Source organism: Rissa tridactyla, chromosome Z (assembly GCF_028500815.1).
Source record: "Rissa tridactyla isolate bRisTri1 chromosome Z, bRisTri1.patW.cur.20221130, whole genome shotgun sequence".
NCBI lineage: Eukaryota > Metazoa > Chordata > Aves > Charadriiformes > Laridae > Rissa > Rissa tridactyla.
Window position 1 is genome coordinate 47480262 of NC_071497.1, and position 15907 is coordinate 47496168.

At 40.2% G+C, this 15907-nt stretch overlaps 1 protein-coding gene across 10 annotated transcripts in view; it reads left to right on the forward strand.

Annotated features, from left to right (window-relative positions):
* Positions 1-15907, forward strand: part of TRPM6 (transient receptor potential cation channel subfamily M member 6) — a 100998-nt gene that overhangs the window by 70497 nt on the left and 14594 nt on the right. For 8 of the 10 annotated variants that reach the window (XR_008463788.1, XM_054185433.1, XM_054185435.1 and 5 more), the window contains 9 exons: positions 2201-2333; positions 4066-5207; positions 5913-6025; positions 6959-7085; positions 7991-8088; positions 10218-10276; positions 11710-11735; positions 13582-13632; positions 15708-15773. Coding sequence is in view for 8 of the 10 variants with exons in the window: in XM_054185433.1 (XP_054041408.1) it covers positions 2201-2333; positions 4066-5207; positions 5913-6025; positions 6959-7085; positions 7991-8088; positions 10218-10276; positions 11710-11735; positions 13582-13632; positions 15708-15773 (1815 nt within the window). In the remaining 2 variants the exon portion in view is untranslated. Of the gene's footprint in view, positions 1-2200; positions 2334-4065; positions 5208-5912; positions 6026-6958; positions 7895-7990; positions 8089-10217; positions 10277-11709; positions 11736-13581; positions 13633-15707; positions 15774-15907 lie in introns of those variants that run through there. The other 2 variants (XM_054185432.1, XR_008463789.1) reach the window with 2 other exon arrangements.

The following is a 15907-nucleotide window of genomic DNA, read 5'->3' on the forward strand; positions in this document are numbered from 1 at the left end:
AATTGAATTTAACCTGCCTGTCTGAGAACTCTTGTAGGAAAAAGTGACTAAGGGAATGCTTTGCTTTCTATTTGGCTTTTGCTGTGCTGCATGCTCTGTATCAAGGTACATCACAACTCTGAGCTGAAATAAAGTGACAGCGGCTTTTTCTGTAAGACAGAATAGCCTTATTTTGAAATAGAGTAAACAATATTGGCAGTATGCATTTCTGTACCTTTGTCCTGAAAAGACCAATGACTCCTTTTTAATTGCCCAGAGAAAGTAGCCACAGAGCCGGAGGACAGAGGAGATCCAGTGATGGCGGATGCAGAGAGAGAGCACAGGGGCCTCCCACCTCCTCACTGCATCTTCCCTTTGTGCACTGGCTCATCACTGCACCTTAACCGAATCTCCTTCACCCTTCCCAACCTGGATTTATCCATCCCAGGGTCCTTCCTAATACCTCTTTAAGGTGATGCCAGTTCCCTGTCGCACTGTTGCCAGCTCCTGCAGCTCTGCCAGGAGCAGCCTTAGCTATTGCTGGGAGGGGACCACAAGATGTTGGGATGGGAATGAATACTCAGTAGTGGGGATTGGTGGTTGGTGGGGTGAGGCAGGGGAACGGGGAGGAGGAGAGGCTGGTGGATGAAACCTTATCCAAAAAAACATTGGGGAACGTTGGCACATAGTATTATACAGCCTCATCTTTTTTGATGTAATGTACATCCTTGATGCCTAATAACAGAGGTGAGCAGACCCTGCTTGGGTTGTGCTTCACTTAGGATTTTCTCTTCTGAACATGAATCCCTGAAGATACCTGGCATGCTTACAGGCGGTTACGGAGTTCAAAAATGGGCTTAACTAATCAATGCTGAGCTGCTTTACTGCTGCTCCCAAGCTCAGCTCCTCCATCACAACTGGATACATCAGCTTGCCTTTGAAGTACCACTGCTTATTTTATATGCATGCATAGTATAAGCCACTGATGTAGCACAGGAGGTGTCTTACTTGTAAGGTGCATTATGCACAAGGAAAACTGAAACACTGCTTAGCACATCTGAAAGTCCTTAGACAGAAGAAGGCTCGTGCCTTGCCTACACTTCTCTTAGAAAGAGACTATTTTTTTCTTCTTTTTATGCACCCTTATGCCCCTTTTCTTTATACCTATGCATTGCTTGGTAAGTTTCGTCTACTTAAATTTTGGTGTGGTTATAATTAACTGGTTTTAGCAATGAGGATCCAGTGCCACCCTGTGGAAAATCAATGAAAATACCAAGATCCAGAGAGTAAAATCTTGGAGGCAAGAACACAGGTGGATTAGGGGGGAAAAGAGTTTAGGAGGTGATTAAATCTCATTTTGGAGTGAGTGAGGGAACCCCAGAACACTGTGGGGGCTTCCCCGCTGAGCTGTGGGTTGCAGATGAGTGCTACACACTTGTAGCAAATACTGCCATGTCGCTTGGCACAGATACCCCCTCTAGCAAGTACAGTGCTCTCTAGTATGTAAAAAAGGAAAGAAAAAAGGAGCTTGGAAGATGTGGAGTTTGTATCAGAGAAGCAGCTTTCCACTGTACGCATTTCTTCATACTGACTTATAATCGATCTGTTCTCTCAGAAGTCTCGGTGTGCTAGAAGAATAGCATCGTAAGCAGCCCAAGCCACGGAGCTTTAAACTTTTTAATGCGTTCTTTTTCACCCAGTAATCTTGCTTAATGTTTTATACATATGAACATGTGAAGCAATTAGGTGAAAAAAAAGTTTTGTAGCTTTGAGTACCTGAAAGGACTGTAATTGTTATAGGTGGCTAGCCCTAAACAAATGCCTGAACCAAATCATAGTGAAATCTTCATAAGGTTGGCTAATTGTACGTATCTGTATGTAAATCTTGGGAGTCACACATGTGTAACAAAATACAGGAAAAAGTCTGGGAGAAAGTACATCTTTGTGAGCAGCCATTTGGTTACGTACTTTTGAGGCTTTAAAAGGAAGTGCACTAGAATTTTTGTTAGCGCGGTTTTGCTGCCGGTCTAAGGAAAGATAACACATTTACATGTATTTGGCATGTTAAGTCTTTATACAATTCATGGAGTTATGTCTGATTCATTCTTCTCGAGGGAGGGGGAGGAAACCTGTTCTGACAGTTCTCTTATTTCTCATGGATGCTTACAAACAATTGCATTTGTCAGCACTCCTCATACCAACTCCTGCCTCCTTTGTTCAGAGTTGTACCTGAGTGACGAAGAGTTAAAGAAACTCCATGACTTTGAGGAACAGTGTGTGGAAAAATATTTTCATGAGAAGAATGAAAGCCTGAGTTCCAGTGACAGTGAAAGGATCCGTCTGACAACAGAAAGGTGTGTTTCACTGCAGATTTGTGCTCTTTGCATACATATATCATACAAAAAGCCTTTGATAAGCTAATGCTTTTGTAACAGGCTATGGCACTGGGAACATGAGGAGCACTAACATGCATAGGCCTTGCTAATTTGATGGAAATGTAATGTGTGTGTTTGAACTGCATGGCAGGCCTGGCTGGGAAGCCTTGCTGGCAGAATTGTATCCCTGGATGTATACAGCGTGCAGGGGGCTAAAGGGGTCACAGGTGTCAGTGTCAGTCAGTTTCACTTTTGCAGATGAGGTAGCACCACAAAGACCTGCCAGAGTACGGCAGACAATACATATTTTTATTTAAAGGCTTAACAGCGTGGGAACACTGTGAGAGTATTGCTTGTTATTGAGTATAACTGCTGTTTACAGAAATACCAGTATAACCATTGTAGCGTTATCTGCCATGTAGTGTCTTGATTTGCAAAATGTCAACACACAACTGTCAATGGGGCTTCAAAACGCCCAGTATTAGCCTAATTTAGCTTTCTATTGAAATCAATGGTAAAGCTGCCATTAAGTTTAATGGAAAGAGTTAAGGAAGTTGAGCACTATAAAAAGTCTTACTGAATGCCAGTTCTCATCTAATAAATTTGTTTTGCTTAGAGAAAGATAGCCTCTTAATCTTTGCCTGTTCATAGTCTTATTTTCTGCATACTAAAACAAAACACAAGCAAAATGAATGTACCCTGTAAAAGAAATAAACCAAGTAGATTTGCTCAAAAGCTGTAGAATCGATTACAGCAAGAAGATTTCATTTAGTGGATAAATACAGATCCGGAAAGGATTTTTTTTCTGAGTGCAAAGGTAAAACACACTCATCAGCATTGCATAACATTAATACAAGAAATGCGTTTAGATTAATAAAATATTTTGGAACACTGGTATTTGATTTTATTCAGGCGTTGGTTAAATGCTACATCTTTTAGTTACTCAGTGACAAAGGAAAGAAGCAACTATTGCATATTGCCTGCAGCTAGTTTATCATTGTCTTAGTAATAGAGCACCAGAGAGAGTATCTTCAGGAAACATGAAGATAACGATTTGGTTAAAATGGTATCATTCCAGTCCAAGAAGTTCTTGCATTGTTCACTGGGGATTTGAAGACCATAAAAAAGGCTTTGCTTTTTGGGCAGCTGAATTTTACCTGAAGATAACTGATGGTAGCAGACATACAGAATCTGTTCCCAGAGGCCAGATAGGTTCCTGGGAAGGCACTTTTCTCATCAGTCTCCAGTATTTGAGAAATAGAAGAGCATCTGTAGGTTTGTGTGAGCATTTCTTGTGTGAGCACAAGAAATGTAGAAACGCAGGATGACTGGCTGACAAGAAGCATACTTTACAGCATTTTACACTTACAGCAATAGCCAAAGCAGCATTTCCAAAGCTGTGTCCTGTTGTAGTTCTGTGGCAAGGAATGGATGTTAGTAGGAAAATAGCACTTTTAAAAATAGATACCCCATGAGCAAAAAGCCCATTTCCTTTAAAGTCACTGGCTGTTAGCCCAATAACCTGAATGACATGTTGTAAGTCTGGATGGGTGTTGTAAAATACAGATATTCATGGCAATGGAAGTGACCATTAAAAAAACCCCAAAACACTGGCTTTTTGAAATGTATTGATGGCTTTCTTAATCATCTGGCAAATCCAAGTAAGGATCTGTGTTTTAGTATTTTAATTATCTTTTCTTTTTCCACCTAGAGTGGAGGAGATGTTTCTGCAGCTAAAAGAAGTGCATGAGAAGGTATTTTATATCAAGGAGTCTTTACTCTCCCTGGACAGCCAGCTAGGACATTTGCAAGACCTGTCTGCCTTGACAGTGGACATCCTGAAAGTGCTTTCAGCTGTAGACACCCTGCAGGTGGAAGAAGCTTTACTGGCTAACACAAAACACCGAACCTGTAGGAAATTGCCCCACAGCTGGAGCAATGCACTCTATTCCAAGACCTTGAGCAGCCTGGAGTGTTTGTATGACAAGAAGTACCACTACTACAGCATGCCACCTTCCCTTTTACGGAGCTTGGTAAGGAGTCAGTGGCCATCAGAGTGCAAAGACCATGTATTGAGAGCCGAGAGTAACAAAGTGGTAGAAGACAGCTCTCGAAAGATAGAAATAGAAAGTGACACACTCACTTCAGGAGTATCCTCTGAGACTAAGTCAACCCCTAGATATGGACAATTTTTGCTGGTGCCCCCTGACCATCAGGGAGGGTCTTTCTCTGAGGATGTTACCTTAAATTTGTCCTTTTTGAGCACTCCTGACAGGTACAGGGATGATGCATTCAAAGATGAACTGCAAAGTAGCATTGTGGTGCAGAAAAACTTGCAGAGTGTCAGCCTCATTGGAAAGGAGCCAGATTATCAATGGAGCCAGCGAGGCTTTGTTATTAATTTGCCATCAGAAAAGACTAATACTGTTGAGGCTGATCACCCTCTTGGTCTCCAGCCATCCCTGGATGTTGAAGAGAGCGCAGCACCCTCCTGCCATGACAGAAAAGAAAATGAAGGTGGTTATGTGAACTGGGGATTCTCTGAAGGTGATGAAAAAGGTGTTTTCAGCTCAGAGAAGAAACAAAAGAAGGCCCTGTGCATACATTCTGCCTATAACAGTGACTGCAATTGCACGGGTAGTGCTCCCAGACACGTCCAGATAAGAGAATCAAAGTCCTTCTCCTACAACTCCGACAGGTCACGTCACAGCAGCATCACCTCTCAGAACAAGCTGAAACGCAGCACTTCCTTCCGCATCAGCCCAATCTGGAGGGACTGGAGTTTCTGCAGGAGCAATAGTTTACAGTCCCCTAAGAAAGAGAAAAGCGGGAAAACCTGCAAGGCCATAGGTGGTAATTTTAAAACACTACACCTGTAGAGTATCTTTTATTGGGGAGCCCAAGGCATTATAAAAACATTTCATTTGCACCCAGGAGGCATTAGCTGCAGTTGAAGATAGTAGCAGAGCACGGAGTTAATCCTTCACTTTCTTTGTGCTGGGTCTGATTCCTGTAAGAAATTTCTGAAGTGTGCCTGGTATCCAAGCTGCACCTCGCCTGCGTGTCAGACACCCTGCTTCTCCTCATCTCATGGGATCCCTATGGCTGTGGCTACACAGCCGGGGTGACAGAGGGACTGTGCTCTCTCCGGGGAAGTCTCCTGTCCTGGGGATGCAATACAAGAGTCGCAGGAGCCAAAATAAATCACACAGTCCCTAAGAGATGTATTAGCAGTATCATAGGTCAGATGGATACATGGAGAATGAAAAGGTGCACATTTTATAGCTGATTTAAAACCAACAAGTTTGCTTACCAACAGCTAAAATATAGCAGATTACAGTTCTAACTATGAATAGTATGAGATGATGGGTAACATTTGTTGTTTTATATCTTGTGATGGCGCACATCTTTGCACCGAACTGCATGAGTATTAACTTCGGGTGTCACAAGTCTTTCTCAGCTTGCTTTGGAGATCTGCCAACTCTCAGTCTTATCAGATCTTGTCTTAGTAAACAAAAGCTCTGTAGCTTAATGGTGTTTTTTGACTCTTTCCCACAGAGTCCTTACCATCCAGTGAGCTACACCACAGTGAGGCAACAAAAGCAAAACAACAGAACAGAGCCAGAAAGTCTGGGAGAGGAAAGAAGAATCAAAAACCCCTTCAGGTGCCGGTATGTGCAGATGCAAGAGAGCCACATAGCTGTCCTTTTCATTCATTAAGAGCAGTTCTGCAGTGTGGCTTTGCTGAAAATGTATACATTCAAAATGCTGTGCACAAATTGGGGTGTCTTTTTTGTGTGTCTGGATTTGGTATAATTTCCCTTCTGTTCGAATGTGTGGGATTTCAGTTTTGAACATGTTGAAGTCTATGGGCTTTGCTGGATAGTATACCAGGGGTGTTATTGATCTTACACAGAAAGGGAACAGTACTTGCACTTTACCTGGCAGGAAGACTTGGGGAGGCTTCATAAGATCTAGGAAAGACTGAAGGAGTGGTGAGCCCTACCCAGATGCTGTGCAACTGTAAACAAGCAAGCCAGGCCTGCTGGTGCTGTCTCCTGCCTACAGGAGTCCCGCAGTCTTTTCTTTGAATCCATCAAACGTTTAGCACATTGCAGACAGCATACTGGTTGTGTCATACGTATAGGGCAACTTTCATAACTGTATGTGGGTGTACATATATAGAAATCTATTTAGAAAGTTATAAAGAGATTCCTAGGATCTTTGTCAGCTGGAAAGAGTTATCTCTGTTTAATGAGATGACAGCTGAAGACTGATTTGTTTACGTAGGTTGTTCAGGTTAACAACAGATCTCAGACTTGAATTTTGAGACCTAAAACCTCTGAAGCTATTCTGAGGGACTTCAAACTTTGTTTTAAAAAGCTATAGTGCTAGATCTTTCAGTAGTATTTACTGGACAAAAGAAATGTGTCTTTCTTATGCAACTTGTAATAAAAATGGGAAAATCTGTTTCTCATTTGGGAGCAAGTTCAGTCATTGGCATTTCAGTGATACTCTGAAAGGCCACGTCACGGGCTGTTGGAGGAACTGCAGAGGTGCTAGTCATCTATAAATCGAATGTCATTTTGTCTGTGTCTTGCCAGGTGATTAGAGTGGATGATTGTCCCCAGAACACCCAAGTGAGCTCAGAGCCCGCAGAGATCAATGTCTGGGATGAGCAAGAGAAACACAGCAAGAACTGGCTCACTGTGTCTAATTTCAGTCAGCTAAGTATGTGATATTTTGCAGATGGCAAAACTCAGCACAGCTTTTAAAAAGAAGCAGTAAATAAAAATTCACAAATTCAAAATATCATCCACCACTTTGACCTCATTTTTTACAGAATTAAAATTAGGTTGCAGGCACACATGACTTGGTTGTTTGCTGCATCATTGCAGTGGCAAAAAGGGACACAGGTTGGATGGAAGGTCAGTTAAATCTTTCCAGGAGTGCTGCCTGTCTCGCAAGGGGGATAGTAGAATACCAATCCTCAGGAGTAAGTGGGAAGCAAGGAGGATGATATCCTTGTCTCCTCTCCTGAGGTGTCTTCTAAAGTGTCATCCTGGCTAATTGCAAAAATAAACTCTCTCGTGAATTTCTTAGGGCATTTACACTCACAGGCAGAGCAGCAATACTGTATCTGCTGGCGGATCCTCTGCATGTATTATTCATTACTCATTGCTCAGAAACACATACTCCAAAGGGAAGAAATGAATTCTGTATCATCTCTATTGGAATGAAAAGGGAATGGCATTCTTACTCTTCTTTTAGTAATTCTCCAACTCTTTCATTCTCAGAAATCCTTTGCGTAGTTCCTCTTATCTTTCAGCTTTGCTGTGATGTGGCTTACTGGCTTCATCCTGTGAGCTGCTGGGAGAAGAACCAGGGAATGCTGAGACTCAGCACAGCATAGCCTGAGAAGGGCTGCACTCCTCCAAAATCTGCTGACAGAGAATGGAAACAGTCTGTTTAAACCTTATGAAATTCCATTATTGCTTTTATAGCCCATTACACATTTGCTGGGGCAATATGCTATACAGGTGTTAATTTTATAGTGCTGTAGAGGTGTTTAGTTTGTAGCAGTAGAGCTGTTAATTTACACTCTGGAAATAGCTGACACCTGCTATTTTGGCTAGGTTTGGAACGTCTCAGTTGTATGCACCAGAAGATGAAAAATCAAGACATTGATAGGCACACCATACCATTCTGTGATTACCTGAGGCATTCTCGAGAGGTAAGACCTAAGATTACACATCCTAGTCCATAGTTTTTTGGCTGGGATGAGGCCAGGGTAGCTCTACTGATGTCCCTGGACTTGCTGCTATAGGTTCTTTGTCATGAAATACCTCTTAAGAGATGAGGAACTTTGTTGTCTGCTGGCACAGCACATGTGTGCAAGTAAATGAATAATTTTAACAGCTGTTAACACTCCATTAAGGTTATTGAAGTAACATATTAAATTATTAAATCATGGAGTGGTTCTGAGTATGAAGAATTTGGTCAGAAATGACATGTGTGTTGATGTTTCATTAGGCAATGAGTGAGCACACTGCTTCATCTTGAACCCCTGGGCAGAATTAGTTAGCAGAGTGAAGTATTTTGGCAAGGTAGCTACATTGCTCTTATTCTATCACACAGAGATAGTTATTTCTTGCAAAGTGGTAGTTAAATATTGATGATAATAGCTGCAAAGCTTAGTTTTCTTAACCCCTGGCTTATAAACACCATATCTTATTATTTATCAGAATTAATTTGCAGCTCCATAATGTAAGGGTCCTCTGCCTATGTAAGTCAACATAGGCTCAATGACTTTGATGGAGCTGGACCAATTTATATTTCCTGAAGACTAGGGGCAGGAATCTGGATTATAGAAACTTCTATCTGTTTTAAAAAGATGTAGCTAATGGAAGAAAATGTGTCTTTCACTACATGGCATAGGGTTATCTCAGAGGCATGAAAGGAAATTAACAAAGAATAAATTAAGAAGAGGATCTGTGAAATAATCCTTTCCTCTTCTTTTTTCAACAGCACCCTTCCTTGCCTGTTTTACTTATAGCACTTTTTATTATTAAAATGGTGATCTTTAAAAGCCTAGCTTATTTTTCACTGTAAATGCTATGAGTTGCCTTTTTTTTTTCTTAAGGAGTAAAAATAAACTAGATAGTTTCAGATCTGCTGTTCTGAGTGCTGTAGAGTTTGAATCCCAAATACCAAGGAAGAGAGCTTGAATCTAAATTTTAAAAATGGCAGGTTTTTGTATGAAAGACTGGACGGAGAGAGAGAAAGAGAAATAAATTTATTGATTTTGTGTTCTTTAAAACCTGAGCTTGGAGGTTAAACCTATAAATCTTTGAAACGTGGAACACAGGGTCAGACAAACAAAATACAGGTACAGTCAGGAAAACTGTGGGAAGAGACCAAGTAATCTGGTGCTTCAAAACTCATAGTAAGATGTCTTAGGTAAAACTCAAGGGAGGGATTTTTAAAGTTCTCAGAAGAATTACAGCAGGATTGGAGTTAGGCCAAGACTAGTCACTTCAAGAATGCCAACTTCAAATTTTTTATTCTTTCAAGATACAGCCTCCAGTGGCCAATGAGTTGCTATACCTGTCCTTAAGTGCTGTCTGGCTTATGAGAGTTTACATGTATTGCTGAGAAGTCACAATGATGCTTCATCTTACTGTTCCTCTTGGAGTATGATATATTTTAAATAGATGTATTTTTCCTAAAGCAGTGCTTCTCAGATTTACCCATTGAACACCAGTGGTTCAGAAATCCCTCCTGAAGGATAGCAGAGAGCAAAGTAAGGGTGTATGAAAGAAGGTTTTGGTTTTGTTAAAGATGTTTTCATCTGTAAAGCAAACAATAAGGTGAAAATATGAGTGAAATAAAAAAATTGTGTGTTAAGTTTCAGATAATATTCAAAGCTGAGTTTTAGTTAATTTATCTTTAAACTTTGTTGTCTTTGAACTTTTTTTGGTGCTCTATTTCTTTTGAGGATTGAAATCTGCCTGACTGCTATTCAAAACAATAATGCCATTTCTGACTAGCACATTAGGAGAACCTGCCTGGCCCAATTTTCCCTAATATGGCTGCAAGTTTAAAAGGCTGTTTGAGTACTTCTTTAACTATAAGACCTGGAATATATGTGATATAAATAAAAAACTGTAATGTGAGTAAATTAGTTCCATTTTAGTGTAGGTATGGCAATGCTGTGATTCACCTGCCTGTCAGTGTCATTATTGATGATAACAATAAGCATATCAATAAGTGTTTTCAAGATTGTATCTTTTTGAGTGGTGCAGTGTGTATATAACAGTGATGTGCAGATTTTGCCAGTAAAAGTATCTCTCTTCTTTACAGGATTTGAGTAATAACATATATGGAACCACCAAGAAAAGTAATCTGACCAGGAACTCCTTGTATGTATTATTAGTATGTTGAGATATTCATCACATGCTTTCAGAAAGAAACTTCTGTACTTTCTGTGGGTTTCCCCTTTGGTTCTGCAATATACTTAGGATGAGAAATTTATGTGAAGCCTTAAAACTATTCAATCTGTTTAAGTTTCTTTAAATGAAGCCTTATTAATGGAGATAAAGGAGATCCATTTAAACAAAGTGCATAATTTTAGGTGGCATAGACACCTCTTTTTATTCTAACAATCCAATTTTCTAATTCAATGACTGAGATCACCATAGCATCTTTAACTACCCATTATTCCAATCTAGTGAGCACGAAAAGTTGCATTTGCTTTTGCTGTGCAAATTGCATGTTTCCTTTTTTAATAATTAAAGTGCTAGCAGTTCCTGAAAGCTTCTCTCTTTCTCTGATTCTCTCTTTCATACTGAGTCTGAATATTTACAAAATATTTGGCTTGATTTTCTTAATGGGTTTTCAAGTTATTAAGATTTTATTATATTTAGTGAAAGTATACTGATTTCAATAGTGTTTTCAAATTTTATTGTGGGTCTTTGATATTTTTTCGAGCTTGATTGATCATTATCTTAACATTGGGGATATTTTTTCCACGTGCAGTGCTGTCTCTATGTTTCTTTTCCTTTTCTTTCTTATTTTCATCAATTTCTTTTACATATCTCTCACTTAGTGAAAATGTGTATGTAATAAATAAAAGGCAGTAGAAAGCTGCCACATCCCACGTGATTTCACCATGGGAAGAGGAAAAATGATGTTGTGTTTTTTATCTATCCTATGAGTTGGTTTTTTGTTTTGTTTTGTTTTTTACCTAGTCATTTATAGGCAGTAGGCAAACTGCATACTTATCAGCAGGACCCACAGGCCGTTGAGTGGCCTGATTCTGTCACTTAGTCTGTTGTCTTCAGTGGGATCTCCCTGGTCTGCGAGGTGAATCACACCCGCTGTCTTCTGTAACAAAGGCTGCTTCAACGTTAATGCCGTAGTCTTTCTGCAGCCTTGCTAATCCAAAGGACCATGAATTTAAGAAGTCTGTTTTTGCGCAAGCAGTGGTAATAGCTCTGAGTGCATCTCTGCGTTGAGGAAAAATGAACAAATGTGTGTGTGATTGAAGTGGTCTTTAAGCGATACTGTTATTGCAGTGTAAACGATAGAGACAGCGGTGCAGTGTCGTAAGAGCAGCTCAACATAAATGAGAGAACGAAACATGCAGAAAAATGTTGCTGTTCTTAAGTAACTGAAGATTATTTGCTGATTGTTGCAATGAACAAAGTTGCACTGAAGTTTCTTTTGTTTTATGATTGCTGATCAAACCTTCGTGAGTTTTGCATTCACATAAACTGCATCTCTTTATATGTACTGTTGTTAGATTAATGACAGAAATTTTGGAGTAAAATATCAAATGTTTGCTTTTAAACAGGTTGAGAACTTCAGAGGAAACTGACAGTAAGTTTTTGGCTGCTTTGTCACTCATTTTAATTCCTCTCTCCAAATCACACTTTGACAATTCTGAAGTACGAAATCCAAAAGGAAGTTATTTTATTGTTGTTGGAGGATTATAAGAAAATGTTCAGCTATTGTTTCATATGTTAGTTGTTAATTTGTATTTTAAAGTGAAAATTTTTTTTAATGAGGACGTGTTTTCCTCATGATAAATGCAAAATCCTAAAATAAAAAAAAAAGGTATTTTTACTCTAGTCTGCCCAGTAATGTTGTACTATTCAGTAGGAAGAAACTTTCTAAGATGATGGTATTGCTTTTATGCCTGGCAATCTAAAAGACCTCCTGCGTTAAAGCAGGTTGTATACCTGAGGACAGAGTGTGATATAAAATTTTCAATATACGCTTGGTTTTTCAAGTTGCAGTTTGGTGCCGTTCCTCTGTTTGTGTGATTTCCCTGAAATTATGAAATCAGTGAAGGATTGAACTTACTATGAAATGGCCAATGAAGAAATTCAAGGTTATAGCTAGGAATTGCTTTGTTCCACGGAACCAGACTGCTAGTTAACTTCACTTGTATTTGTTGCCTTTTTAATCTATCTTCCAGTTTTCCTGGCATGCCGCTTAGCTGTAAGAGGCTGAGCAGCTGGGCATCTACCTCTTTTTGAGTCTAGCTGTGACGCAGGAACAAGTCGCTCTTAGACTTATCTCCCCTTCAAGCGCCGCTCTTTCTGGGTCCGGCTGTGCACAAAGCGTGGCAGTGCTGAAGCGCTCCGCTGCGAGCGTACTGAGTTGGGGGGCTACACTCTAGAGCGCACCATTGCTTTGATTAAAATCCATTTTTCGCATCCTCAAAAGGAAAGGCTTAGTCCCCCCCCTTCCCCTTCTCACGCTTGTTGTTTTGCAACATACGAGATGCAACACAACTAGTTGGGTCCAGCAAGAAAGAGAGCAAAAGGGATCTTGAATCACCAAGGGCACTCGGAGGAAATGATGGCCTACATCCCAACATTTATTTACGTGGGTTCTTTTTATTTTTTTTTTTATTTAATATCTCTTTCACTGGAAAAGGGAATATAAGCAAATAAAATACATCAAGAAGAAAAGTGTAATGTTCAAATATTTTGATGAAAGTTCAGTTTTGATTATCTCATTTTTCGGAATTAAAAGTAGTACGGTATATGTATTTTCTGAAACCCGGCATTTTGAAGGATTGTTTTCCAATAGAGCAAAGTCATTTCACCTAATTAATGGACACATGCTCATTAATCTTGGTTTTATTAAAAAGACTTTTTATAAAAAAAAAATTTTGGACTAAATTTGATCTGTCTGTGCCTGTTAAATAACCACAGGAACCACTGCTAAGTAACCACAGAAATTGTCTGTTTTTATTTTAACAGCATTTTAGACGCTGTGGGTTAGTGGGACAGTATTATTATAACTTTGGTGTAATACTATAGTTAATGGAATGCTTAATGACTGAGGATGGAGTTGGAAAAATCATGCCTTTGGGAGGCTGTGAAGCATGATGGACAGCAAAGTGCTTTTAATATCCCAGAGGTGTAATTGGCTTAGAGAAGCTACATGTCCTTGAGGTTAATATCGCAGTTTCCTACCATTTCCCTGAATAAATAAGTCATCTGGCTATATTACGTTGATAACTGAAATCTGCCAATATACTGTACATTATAACATAGTTAAAGCCTATTAGTAATTCTCCTCTTTAGAATGCTGAGACAGTAATTCTGGTTAATCTGTTTCATGACAAACTCTAGGATGGAAGGAATTCAAAAATCATGCATTTATCTCTGCTATAATAATTAATGTAATGATCCTTTAAACATTATTTCAGATATCTTCGCCTGCTTGAAAACATCTCAAGATCTGCATCATCACTACTCAGGTAAGTAGGAGGCACCAGAATGATAGCTGAGTAATTTAACAAATTAAAAGGACACTAGTTCTTCACTTGTCATCCTCTGTGATTTTCATCTTGGAGAATTGCACAGTTGCCCACTGCTAAGAAGATTCTGTATTAATTTATGCCTAACACTCCAGTGAGGAAATAATGAATTATTTTCTTGCTGCTAATTGCTCTATTCTGGGTATTTCTGGCAAATCCAGAGCAGAATGTAGATAATCGCTTTCAAAATATCAGTGGAAAAAATGAATAGAGCTCCAATTCTTGGGGCGGGGGGGGGGGGGGGGGAGGGGGGACGGGGGCGGGGGGCGCGAAGAGGCACTCATTTGTTTATAGCTGTCACTTCCCCTCACACCTCCCACATCCTCCTTTGTACTTTCTGGAATTGGTTTCTTCAGTTAATTGGTCCTGTACTACTTAATCTGTGTTTATATACCTATGAACTCCTGTAAATCTGGCAGGGAATAAATCATTTGAATGCTAATTGCCTGGAGTCCTGTCTTTTCCTGAACTGAGTATGCACAGATTTTCTCACCATGCTTGGATTTCAGTTTTTCCCGGAGGAGAACTGAGCGGAGCTTGCCAGTAGATGTCCCTGTTGCCTACAGGACTTGGCATCCTTTAAATGGAAGCCTAGGGTAAAGCAGAAGCATTAGCAGACTCCTGAAGTTCAAAAAACTATGCGATATTCACTGGGAATAAGACCTCCTGGTTTGTAATCAGTGTACAGGAGTAATTTCTCTGACATCGTGGCATTGTTGCCATGCCTGGCTCTCGTCAGGCATATTATTTGAGATTAGGTAGGACTTTTAGCACAGATGAGAATGGTTTCCAGTATTAGTTGACAAACATCACACTGGGTTTTCTTTCCTCAGGAAGATCATGATAGAATTTAGCCAACAAAGCCCAAAAGTTTGATACTAAAATCCTGCACCACATACTGCTTATGCATTATTTTTGCTATCATGTTGTGTAGTTCTGCTTCTCTGCACACACAAGTTCAGCATCTGATGCAAGTCCACTTCACGTTGCTCCTGGAGGTTCTAGAGTGAGTGCTGGCAGTGTCTCAAAGATGGCACAGGTCTAGCAGCTCTGCTGTTCACGTCCTTGTCCCTGCTACGCACTAAATGTGTGGCTAGAGCATGTTCCTAGTGAGGCATCAAGGGATGACCTTGATTTTCAGTCCATGCTCCAAAGCTATTCAGGCATGTTAACCGATGCCGGTTGAATTCGGAATACGTAAACAAGCCTTCAAGTGGAGCCTGAAATGCAGATCTTCTCAAATGAGGACCCTAATTCATAGGTTGGCATGCCATGGGTCCCCTTTGCTCTCTCCTTCTGGGCCAAATAATCTCTAATTAATTTCTGCTCAGAGAAGTAATCTTAAAAAGGACAGTTGGTGTCCAAGCTCTGGAAGAGTCTGCCATTGGAGCTTTTTGGTTGCTCTGCAGAGAAACACAGATCTGCTGTAGTTCACTCAGCTTTGGATGCTAGTTCTGTCTTCGGCCATTGAATAGGGAAATTGGGCAGACCGCACTGCAGCATCCGAGTTGCCCGCTTTTTCTAGTTTTGCCCTCATTGCGACTTACTTCACGCCTCTCTCCCCCTTTCTGATAATGGAGTCATTGTGAGGATAAATCTATAAATATTTAGCTGGCACTCTGAGGTTTTGAAGATGTTTGCCTGAGAAATAATCTGACAATTAGGGAGATGCAATAATGTTACTGATGATGTTTGGTGAGGACCCCAGATGAAGAAGTAGTGCAAGGGGCTTGTCCCAGAGACCCTGGGATGCAAGGGGCTTGTCCCAGAGACCCTGTTTTCTTGGAAGAAGGGAATCAATGAAGGGGGGAAAGAGTGGCAGCTGATGTTTGTGAGATAACATGGGCACGCAAAGGGAAGTTGCTAGCTGGGTAGAATGGTGCTCAGGCCTGACACAGGATCACACTGCATCCTCCTTGGCAGTGTACACCACAGTAAAGCACCACTAGATGTTTTTGAAACTCAGACAGCTTGTTGTTTATTCAGTTTAGTAGTGAAATCTATGTTGTTTGCAGCTGTTGAAAGAAACAACTTAATGAGACTTTCTCAGACCATACCATTTACACCAGTCCAGCTCTTTGGTGAGTACCAAATTCCTGATGTTGTTTTATGCTTTATAAATAGTTGTTGCATTATCTATTTAAAGACTGTGTTTGAGAAATTTCCTTGGATTAATTTCAGCAATTCTTCTTTTCTAAAAGAGATGAACTGGGAT